The sequence below is a fragment of the Arvicanthis niloticus genome, chromosome 24, assembly GCF_011762505.2.
Source record: "Arvicanthis niloticus isolate mArvNil1 chromosome 24, mArvNil1.pat.X, whole genome shotgun sequence".
Classification (NCBI taxonomy): Eukaryota; Metazoa; Chordata; class Mammalia; order Rodentia; family Muridae; genus Arvicanthis; species Arvicanthis niloticus.
Genome location: NC_133432.1, coordinates 36,109,045 through 36,121,190, shown reverse-complemented (window position 1 = coordinate 36,121,190; position 12,146 = coordinate 36,109,045). Strand labels below are relative to the sequence as shown.

The 12,146-nt window shown below is 39.2% G+C and overlaps 1 protein-coding gene across 1 annotated transcript in view; it reads right to left on the bottom strand.

Moving 5' to 3' along the window:
* Positions 1 to 273: 273 nt before the first annotated feature.
* Positions 274 to 12,146, bottom strand: part of LOC143438118 (cytochrome P450 3A11-like) — a 32,592-nt gene continuing 20,719 nt past the window's right edge. The window contains exons 10-13 of the mRNA XM_076923700.1: positions 8,770 to 8,930; positions 6,826 to 7,052; positions 4,920 to 5,082; positions 274 to 2,345 (exon numbers count right to left, since the gene is read on the bottom strand). Coding sequence (XP_076779815.1) covers positions 2,250 to 2,345; positions 4,920 to 5,082; positions 6,826 to 7,052; positions 8,770 to 8,930 — 647 coding nt within the window. The 3' untranslated portion in view covers positions 274 to 2,249. The remainder of the gene's footprint in view (positions 2,346 to 4,919; positions 5,083 to 6,825; positions 7,053 to 8,769; positions 8,931 to 12,146) is intronic.

Here is a 12,146-nt window from a genome sequence, read left to right as displayed (position 1 = left end):
CTGGCTGTGGGATCTGTGGAGCCCCCAGAATGTCTCTGGCGGGTTCCGGGGTGCACTCATCAGCAGGCCGGGCAGAGGTCTGGTCCATGCCTCAGACTGGAAGAGGGGTGAGCGGTGGAAGGGGAGTCATAGCTCTGGCTGTGGGATTTGTGGAGCCCCCAGAATGTCTCTGGTGGGTTCCGGGATGCACTCACCAACAGGCCGGGCAGAGGTCTAGTCCAGGCCTCAGACTGAAAGAGGGGCGAGCGGCGGAAAGGGAGTCATAACATTGGCTGTGGCATCTGTGGAGCCCCCAGAATGTCTCCAAATTTATTCTTAAACAAAGCATCATATAACAATAAACTTACATTGGTAAAAATCTTTATAATTGATGCAAACTGAAGTTATCATTTCTTACATTGGTACAGAATTTATATATGATACAGATTTAAGGTTTTCATTGGTGTAAATCTTTGTTTATTGATATAAAATTTGAATTAATATTGTTACTCTTAGATAGGCATTATGCCTATACAACTCATTTGAAAACATAAGGCTTTGACCCAGTCCTTCTAGCTACTATTACAAACTGTTTAGGATGATTAAGTAAGGCAAGTTAAGGGCCAGAGAGTAAACTCATGATTATATTAGAGTCTAATTTAATTATAATAAAGTATTTTCAATATTATTTAAGTAGAAATAGCTAAGAGTAGTCAAGGCTTAACTTTTTATAGATAGTCTTCAAAAACATCAGAAATACACAAAATATGACATTTAATATTAGTTCATCATTAAAGATCATTTGACTATGAGACATGTCTGCTTCTGAAAGTACCCCTGTCACACTTCAAAGAAGAAACTGAGCATCATTACTTTTACGCAGAGTTGCTTATTGTGCCAAGGTAGCCACTGGGCAAGAACTGTCCTAGTTCATCTGCAGACAAAGAATACTTTCCAGGAAAGGATGCAAGTGTGGAATAGTAGAAACCTAAGCTCTGCCAAGATAGAGTAAACTAGTCTTTAATAGTTGCTATTTTATTTAAGGTCCGTCAGATGTAACAGGGCCAGAAGGCTGTAAACAGATAATCCAAAGTTTTGAAAAATACGGGAGGACTGGAGAGATGGGTCAGTTGTTAAGAGCACTGACTGCTCTTCCAGGGGTCCTGAGTTCAATTCCCAGCAACCACATGGTGGCTCACAATCATCTGCAATGGGGTCTGATGCCCTCTTCTGATGTGTCTGAAGAGAACAATGGTGAATAAATAAAATTTTTTTAAAAAGGAAAGAAAGAAAAAAGAAAATTAGGGGACTGTCCAGGTAGTTAGCTGTGTCTATAATTTGCTTAAGTATTGAAAGCTATGTTTTCTTACTTCATATATATTCAGATTAAATGTAATTCACTCTCTGATTTCTGATGGGGTTAAAGACTAGTTATAGTCTCATATTCAAACAAGTTGTTTAACATTAAGAAAGATGATGTAGATTTGAAAGGATGTTTTTCATATGGTACTGCAAGGAAAATCAGAACAGAATTCAAATACAAAATTGTAATCTCTTTAAGTTAAGATAGATGTTAGAACAATGTACCTATACTGACAAGATTGATGGACTGAATATTATTGCTGTATATCATGCCTCATAGTTTACATAACTGTTAAAATTATGTTCTGTGTATCTCTCGAAGAAATGGCCATTTACTGTACAAAATAGGGAGAATGTAGCAGCTTGTGTTCTCATGCTAATCATGTTTCGCCAAAACCTGTTTACAGAGTCCGACATATAAGTTAAAGGAAGCCTGCCCCCAGTTGGCTCTGATTGACAAATAAAGTTGCCAACAGCCAATGGCTGGTGAGGAAAACAGGAACAGGACTTTTACTGTAGAATAGTGCAACTAAAATATCTGATACCGATTCTACAATTAAAGTTATCACAATAGTTTACCTTTTTCTCAAAAAATTATTGATCAAGTTACAGAGACATGGTTAATATCAAAAGAAATTAACAGAAACAATCAAATGTGGGTGGAGATGGTCTTATGTGAACCAGTAGGTGAATCCCTGTTCTGTCACTGGCTTGTCATCTCCTATATATTAGATGGTAATTTGTATAAACATTGACAAAGATCAATGGATGTACTGAATCTATAACCATGAATCAAGACCAGCCAATTAAACCCCATTTTATCTGGAATTCATTCGTGAGATAAATTAAAGGGTTCAATGTTCTTAGATACTGCATTTCTGAATCCAATAGAACTCCTTGAGGGAAAGTCATGCTCCAGTTATGACTGCATCTCTTGGCACAACCTTTAGAACAATGGGTTTTGCAGGTTGAAGAAGTCCTAGTCTGCTTAATTCCATAGGTATCTGTAACAGGGGAAGAAAAAATGAAAAGCAATGAGTAAACCAACAAGATCCCCAGAAGAAAAGTTTTTTAAAAAGTATTTTGGATAATAATGCTTTGCAGAACCAAAAAGCTGCATTTAATATTATGTAATGTGACACTAATTCTCCATTATTCTAAAAGCTATGTCAATTTGTTGTCCTGAGCTTGCATCTAAATGTACATTATGTAAAATAGTGATTGAGAATATACTGTATTCAGGACCTGAGATGAACTCATGCTGGTTTATACTAACTATGTTCTGTGCTGATTTAGAGTAAAACAGAAAGTTTAACATTTTTAACCTTATTCTTAGTTTTTATCTCATATTATTTTTTAACTCATGAAAAGTTATTTTTTGTTTTTCAAGATAACCATGAGAAGATACATTTCAACTCTATTAACAGTCTCTAACTCCAAGGTCATATCTCACTACTATACCACAGCATATTCAGGGCAAGTCTTATGGAGGACAGATATTTTACTTGCTTTTCTAGAATCTATTCTTGGCTTCCAAGGACTGGATGAATGGGAAACTCTAATTTTACAAGATTCTTCAAAAATGATTTAGCCTCATGCCTTCAGTCATGAACGGGGAAAGCATCCAATGGAAAAATCTAGTCACAGGAAAAGGAAGGGAAACAAAGTTGTCATGGAGACAGAGAAGTGTCCATTTTAAAATGACGGGAGCTAGAAAGAGCATCTGCCTCATGCCAGGTAGGCCATCGGGTCTCAAAACTAGAACTTTGTTTTATCTGTCTAAATCCTTGTACATAATTTAAATGCCTTAGTGAAAAGGAATAATTTAAGTAAAGGTGTGTGTGTGGATAAAGCTATACAACTGCCTTAAGAAACAGATTAAAAAATAAACACATCTGTCTCTGTCCAGAAAAAGACACTCAATAATATAAAGAAGTCACACTATAAGTACACAAGTCCATATATTTCACCCATCCCTTTAATTGAAACAAGAACAAGTTATTCAGAAAAATGCGATGCAAATGTTTTTTCTAAATGTCTTATTTTACTCTTTTATATTTTAAGTAATATACACATGTTTTTGATTGGGGCATACAAAAAAGATGCTCATATAAATATTTACATAAATGATACAGTTAATTTTAATTAATGTTTTTATGAAAGAAAATTATATCTGTAAGCCATGCTTTCAAACATTTATGAAAGGTTTTCAATGTGAAAATACTCCTCAAAGAACCATTTGGAGTTTGTGAAAGGAATAATACAAGGTGATATACAAAAGAAAGGGAATATCCTTCAATACAGAGAAAACAGACATAAAAAAATTACTGGAGGTTTTAATGACACATAGATTGTGAAAATAACCTGCAAGAGCCAAAAGTAGAACACGGAGTAAATAGGACATAAACCTACAGAAGATTCACTTAAGAGCGTGAACAGGAACTTGAAGTATGAGAACAAAATAAGAAGGGGAATAAAAAAAAACAGTTTATGAAAATATGAAAACTATCCATTTTCTGAAGCAGAGCTCCTGAAAAATAACTCAGAATCATCAAGATGTTCCATAAGGTTAAAATTAATCATGCCATACAACTTTTTAAAGACTTATAGTTTATGTATAGGAGTGTCTTGCCTGCACATTGCATATATACCACAAGTGGGAAGTCTCAAAAGAACCCAGAGTGAGCCAACTGAAACCATGGAATTAGACTTACAAATCATTGTGAGCCACTACATGGGTACTGGAAGCTAAACTCAAGTGCTTTCCAAGAGCAGCAAGTGTTCTTAATGACTGAGTCATGTCATGAGACTGAGAAACTGTCTTTTAGAATAGTGATTTTCAATTTGGTATGACATGAGAAATCAGAGACAAGCTTCTAAAGCCACACTCTGGGTGAGTTGTATTAGAATTTCAAGAAAAGACCGGACATCTTGAGTTTGTGGTTTCTTCTTGAGACACATAGCCCATGTTGGCTTCAAACTCACTAGGGAGCCAAGGATTACTTGAAATTATGATCCTCTATCCTCTAACTCCTGACTGTAGAGATTACAGATATGTATCAGTACAGCTTATTCATGTATTTCTGGGGATTAGAACCAGAAATTTGTGCATGATAGGTAAACATTTTGCCATTTGAGAAACATCCCAGACCCCATGTATAAGTTTTAAAGTTTCTCTGCAATTCTAATGTACATCACTGGTTGAGAAGACTGTGGGAAGAGGGCTTCTGTGATCTCTGGGAGAAGAGGGCAACATACAACAAACACTGAAGACATGACCATGGCACCTCTGGATGGCACATGACATACCCAATGTCTACAATGGACATGACTAGAATTTCAAACAGAATGCATGGAATCCTGTCACACTGGCCTACACTGACTCCTCATAATATTAAGTTCTATTTTATACAAATATATAAAAGGCCCATTAGTTAATACCTAGATACAAATAGCTCATTTGTCAGAGAACAAATGATTAAAACTCAAATACACATAATGATTTTTATACATAGACTCTTCAGTTGGAAAAATTCCTTCCATAAAACACTATTTATAGAGATAGTTTTCTCCATCACCTGTGTTTCTTTACAAGGCTGGAAGGAGAAGTTCTGCAGAATTTTAGTGAGAGCGAGTTTCATGTTCATGAGAGCAAACCTCATGCCAATGCAGTTTCTGGGGCCATTTCCAAAGGGCAGGTATATATACGGATCAATGCTGCCCTTGTTCTCTTTGCTGAACCTGGAGACACAACAGTAGATGACAAGTTAACAAAGAATGAAAGTATAAGAACTACACATGTGAAGTTGCCTTTTGACATCTAACCAGTACACATAGGTAGTTTGGAAAAAGTTCAATGAACTTCTGCTTGCAAGTATTTGGCTCTGAGAAGTTTACACTAAAGGTCCTTTTTGTTCCACTTCCTTTATAAGAGTCTCCATATGATAAAGATATGATAAATCCTGTTTTTTAAAAAAATAATTCTTTGGGCTGGAGAGATGGCTCAGAGGTTAAGAGCACTGACTGCTCTTCCCAAGGTAATGAGTTCAATTCCCAGCAATCACATGGTGGCTCACAACCATCTGTAATGGGATCTGATGCCCTCTTCTGGTGTGTCTAAAGACAGCTACAGTATATGTATATGTATACACATATATATGTACATATATACATATATATATACATATATATAATGTGTGTATACATATATATGTGTATATATGTGTGTATATATATATACATATATGTGTGTGTGTATATATATATACATATATATACACATATATATACATATATATATAATCTTTTTAAAAATACATCTTTGCATGGGAACACACTAGTGTAATAGTGGTGATATGGGGCAGGGGGAACCAACCATTTTCTGATTGAATTGGAGGTTCAAATCACAGATGAAATTAATGCCTGGTACTCTAAATCTGGTCAAAATCTCATGGTTACAAACATCATAGGCACTAGATGACAATGTACTGCTGTTGTTTTGCTAAGTGAACATGGTATCAAAATGTCTTCTAAATATTTATCTCTACACACAAATTTTAGTGTTGATGTCACCCTTGGACAGAACAGTTTCAGTTTGCAATCAGAGACATTTAACACAGAAGCTCGTGAATGATCACAGTGTTGAAAATAATCACTGTTGAAGTTCTCAGCCCCTCCAAAGCTCAGGAAATATCACAGAAGGAGGGGCAGAAAGAATGTAAGAGCCAGTGAATGAATGGGTGCTGTGAGTATTATCTTCTGGACATGACATGTCCACTGCACTCATGAACTCACAGCAGCTGTAGGTACCTACACAAGACCAGACACAACATCATTCCATCATGGGTGGGGAAGGTGCTCATGAGATGCCACCTCCCTAAGGAGATGTTTTGGAGGAGGAGATGTTTTTCTTCAATGGTGAAGCTGCTGGAGAGTTTCCCCTTTGCCAGGATTTAACTCCTGCATTTATGCTTATGCAAGCAACCCTAAGTAAACTCACAAGTCACAAAAAAGAAAAATTCAAAAACAAATAAAAACAGGGATTCCACATAAGTGAGAGTGAGAAGAGACAGAGCAATGAGAGTTGAAAATGACCAGAATTCATTATCCTTTCATATGACTGTCAAAAAAATAGAAAAGAATAAGAAAGGAACTACGTCTTTAAACATTAAAAATCCATTCAGGATAATACTCTGTTCTATCTCCGAAAAGCACATTTTATTTTAAATGTATTAAAACTGGGTTCCAGCCCCACACTTAAGTGAGGCATTAACTACTTGAGGAAGAAGGAGAAAAACACTCTGTACTTAAATGCTCATATTTTCTTCACATCTCACTTGCCCTCTCCTCTCTTTCTTCCCTTTCTCTGCCATTGTCCTCACAGAATAGAAATGGATGCAAAGCCATACTTAGATCACCTTCCTATCAGAAACATCATAGCATACACAAGCCTGCAGAGTGCAGAGTGGGTTCCTGTTCTGATACCTTTCAGGGCGGAATTCCTTAGGCTCTGGCCAGTGCTGTGGGTCATGATGAAGAGCATAAGATGGAATCATCACTACTGACCCTTTGGGCATAAACACACCATCAATTTCAATATCCTTTTTACAGACTCGTTCAAGTCTATTAGCAATTGGGTATAGTCTGAGGGTTTCATTCAACACCATATCCAGGTACTCCATTTCCATCACGATATCATAGGTGGGAGGTGCCTGGGGAGAAAGAAAAAGATTTGTGCTGAGATTTTAGATTAACATTCAGTTGTATCTAGTGTTAAATTCTCAGCATCCCCAAGGTCAAGCTAAGCAGCTCAAAGGACCTTAGTTAGTATTTACAATACATTTTAAAGGGTTTTTAAATTGTTTTATTTCATATATGTAGATGTTTCACTTGTGTATATTTGAGTACACCCTATGAGTACAGTGCCAACAAAAGCCAAAAGAGAACATCAAATTTCCTGTAACCAGATTCAGAGCAGTAGAGAGCTGCCATTATCATGCTGGGACTCAACTGTGGATGGACCCAGTGAAGACTAGGCAGTGTTCTTAACCATTGTGCCACCTCTCAAGCTCCTTACAAAGTAGAATAACTATCACTTAGTGCCTGGAAAATGCTCAATTAAAGAAGGGTCTACTATGCAAGCCTGAGGATGAGAGCTCAGATACAAATCATTATAAAGCCTGACATAGTGGCTCCCACCTATAATCCCAGCAGTAGTTAGACTTAGACAGGACATGTGTGGTGCTCATTGGCTAGACAACCTAACCCAATCAATAAGCTCCAGGTTTGGTAAGAAAGTTTGTATCACAAAACATGGAGAGTGATTTAGAAATATACACAATGTAGGTCTATGACCTATACACATACACACACACACGTGTGTGTGCACAAATTTACATATATACATACAAACATAAACACACACACATTGAGAGAGAGGGCAGAAGTTTGGCTCACGATTTAGACACCAAGTCTCACACCTTGGCTTCTTCTCCTATAACTATGAATGGATGGGGGGAATCATGGCACAGAGCTGAGTTAGCTCAACCAAGGCCATGGGAGCCTCCCTCGGTGCACAGCTGGGCCACAGCAGATCCAGTAATATGATTGAACCATGCAGAGAGTTGTATGTTAAGTGCACATCTTTAACATCACACAGGTAGTGTGCATGTTGCTTGCTAGGTATTCTTGTGCTCCTAGATAACAGAAACACCAAGTCCAGACGTTTGTCACAACCTTCTGTTACCATGAGAGAATTTATTGTAAATTTCTTCTTCTGTGGCACTTTTATGATAATTTCTAAGTGGTGCTAGGGAAAACCAGTACTTGTATTCTTGTTACAAATTATCACGGGCTGTTCAGACAGCTCAGTGAGCCTAGCACTTGCCACTAAGCCTACTGACATGATTTGGACCCTTAAAACACATGTAATAGAAAGAGAGAAGAAATTCCTACAGGTTGCCCTTTGACCTACACACATATGCTACAGTACTCATGCATATATATATATATATATATATATATATATATATATATATATATATTATATATATATGTGTGTGTGTGTGTATTCATATACATACATAAGTACATATATGTGTACGTACGTACATACATACATACATACATACAAAATATAAAAAAATCACCAGAATTAGATGGCTCAGTGGTGTGAATACTTACTCACACTCACACAAAAATACATACACACCACACACACAACATACATACACTAACTCTCACTCACTCTCTCTGTCTCTCTCTTGCTCTCTTGCTCTCTCCCTCTGTCTCTCTCTCACTCACACACACACACACACACACACACACGACACACACATACACACACACATACACACACACAACATTGCAGGTAACAAGAAGGTGTCTTTGTTGAGGCTTCTCCTTTTCCCTCCTACATCATCCTCTCACCTTATTGGGCAGAGCCCTGTCAATCTCCTCCTGCAGTTTCTTCTGGATATCAGGGTGAGTGGCCAGGGAATACAGGACGAAGGAAAGTGTGATGCTGGTGGTTTCATAGCCAGCAAAAATAAAGATTATTGACTGGGCTGTGATCTCCGTGTCAGACAGGGCTGGAAGAAAAAAAACTTCTAAGATAAGTCATGTCAGGATAGACCATCACAGAGAAGATGAGGAGAAAACAAATGAGCCCCCATGTTCCTAGAGAGACTATAGAAATGCCATTCAGTCACACTATGACTATCGTCACCGTGACACCTTTGTGACACATTCAGAAAAGGAGACTGTTTCAGGCAGGTTGTCCCAATGTTTCTACTGTTTCTTATCCCCAGTGGGCAGTTTCAAGACATGGACTTTCTTTTTTTGTAAATTTTGTTTTTATTTATGAGTATTTCTGTATGTGTGTGGGTGTGCCATGTGTTTGGGGAGGGTGCCCATGGAGCTGAGAAGAGGGCATCTAATTCCTTAGAGAAGAAGTTACAGAAGGTCCCTGATATAGATTAAGATTTTTTTTTAATTTTATTTATTTATGTGCATTTGTCTAAGTTCCTGTAGAAGCCAAAGATGGCACTGGAGCTCAAAGAGCTAGTGTTACAGTCAGTTAGCTGTACATCTTCTACCATGAATGATGTGATTATGATAAATTCTTTCTCCCAATTACTGTAAGTCCTTGCTACTAAACTGAAACTGGACAATAAATCCACAATCAATGGTTATTTTTAAAAATAATACTTATTTTAGCAATCAAAAATGAAACAGAAGGCCTGAGGATATGCAGTTCAATAGATGGGGGTGCTTCCCTAGTATTTAGGAAGCCTCAGCTTCACTCCTCAGCACTTTATACATCAGGATTATGTTTGTCTTTGGATTACACTGGAAGATTGACTGGATAGAAGAGAGCCAGTGATGGAAGAATTCTGCTTCTCAGTAGCAGGGAGAATTAGCCCCTCAAGAACTGAACACTGACAGCTTCCTAGAAATTCTTTTTACTGTTACATAGAAGGCACCTTTAGCAAGTCAATTTCCACATACCAAAAACCTCTCATCTGATAGAGGGATTGTCTTGAAAGACCCATCACCTAAGCAATTTTCAGCCATAGGAGACTGCCTGGTTTGCCAGGCTTGCCTTCACACTAAGTTAAGCACAGGCTCTGGGAATATTTTCATAGAACACCATAAAATCTCCGATAACAATCGCTGACTACTTCAAAGCTGAGACGCCATCACTCCACATTGATGCCAGATACAATAGTTCTACTAAAACACTGCTGCATGGTAGCACATGCCTTTAGTCTCAGGTGTTAAAGGTCATTCTCAAGCACATTGTGAATGTGGCTCAGCCTGGGCTACATGGACCGTGTGACAAAAGGAGTAGGGGGTATAGAAGAATTTGAAGTTATCGGATCACATGAAAGGGTTTCAAGTGGCCAAAAGGGAGAAGTCTTGGAACACAAAGTATTCGATCACTTTTAAAAGTAAACATGGTGACCCAGAATCATACTGGTACATATAAGCAAGTAGTGGGAGATATAACCAAATAGGTGAGAATGGAAGGTTCCCTTTCCATTAGCAACTGATGCACATGTGTAGAACGAAGTCTGGAATTGGAACGACATCAGTTTGCAGCCATGATAGTAACAATGATTCTAAACTAAATGAATAATCACAGGTGGGGCAGCACACCCATGTAATCACAACTCTGGATCATTGGGACCTCCTGGCTTCCAGCCTAACCCCGGGTTTAATAAATTAAAAGAAAACAGCCAAGCAGTGGTAGCACATGTCATAAATCCCAGCACTTGGGAGGCAGAGTCAGGTGGATTTCTGAGTTTGAGGCCAGCCTGGTCTACAGAATGAGTTCCAAGACAGTCAGGGCTACACAGAGAAACCCTGTCTCAAAAAACCCAAATAAATAAATAAATAAATAAATAAATCCTTGTCTCCCAGGAAATAAGACAGAAAGGGACTCAGAAAGATACTGTGTGCTTTCATCTTTTATCTGTTCACACACCTAGGGGTGTGTACATGTGTACATGTGTACATGTGTACATGTGTACATGTGTACATGTGTACATGTGTACATGTGTACATGTGTGTTAGGAGCCGTGGTGAGCGTGACAACATTCGCCATTACAAGATGGCATGGGCATCCTGTGCTCCCACAAGTAAACAACTAACTGCGCAGGTGCAAAAGGCAAAAGCGCACCAAGCCACTACCCATCCAGGGGCATAATATGGGGTGATAAGTGAACAGCCAATCAGAAGTGAACACACCACTCTAGGGTACATATAGCAGTGCCTTTCCCGGGTTTGGAGTCTTCCACTTCAGCTGATACAAGAATAAAGCCTCGTTGTAGTAACTACCTGAACACTGCCTCACGTGTCTCTTTCGCAGGTGAAGGGGACCCGGATGGGGCGCAGAATATCTGGTGCCAAAACCCGGGAATTTCAAGGCGCTGCAGAGACCCCCAAGATTTGGGGCGGGTTAAAAGACTACAGGATCGAGGTACGTCTCTGAGAGATATGTTTGGGGTGGAAGCCTTCGTTGCGGGCGGATTTTCACCCATTGCCGCCGCTGCACTAGTTGGCCTCTTGCTTGTGTTGCTTTTGCTTTTGGCTTATTTGTGTTGTGGGGATCCAGCTCGCAGCACAGCTATTAGTGCAAGTCAAGAGGTTTCAGGAGAGGTCCACTCCAGGGTATCAGAAACAGAGTGTGTCAGCCGACATCAGGCCAAGGAGCCTGGGGAAAAAGATAAGGCCAAGGAGCCTGGAAAGGAGAAGCAGGCAAAAAAGCCTGGGCAACAGAGACAGGCCAAGGAGCCTGGTCAAAGAAAAGAGTACTCAAAAGGAACAGGGGCCAATGCAGGGCCTATTAAGGTTAAGAAACCTTCACCGACTGGTGAAGAGAGAGTGGAGGTCAAAAAAAAACCCCTATACCGCATTAAGGAGCTTGCCGCCATAGACCTTAGCAGCTCCGAAGAAGAAAGCCTAGAGGAGGAGGCAGCCGCCTATGCAAAAAATAACCAGGCTGAGATAATACTAAGAAAGACCTTGAGTACCTCGGCCCTGCCCTTGCTTCTGGCCTATGCCCCGGGCAGTGTCTCTAATTCATTTCTCAGCCCAGGAGATCAGAGACAGCTACAGCTGGCATTTCCGGTCTTTGAAGGGGCAGAAGGTGCCCATTTTCATGCCCCAGTAGAGTATAGGCAGGTCAAAGAATTAGCTGAGGCAGTAAGTGCATATGGAATTGGGGCTAATTTCACCGTATCTCAAGTGGAGAGATTAAGTGCAGCTGCTATGACGCCAGGAGACTGGCAGGACACAGTGAA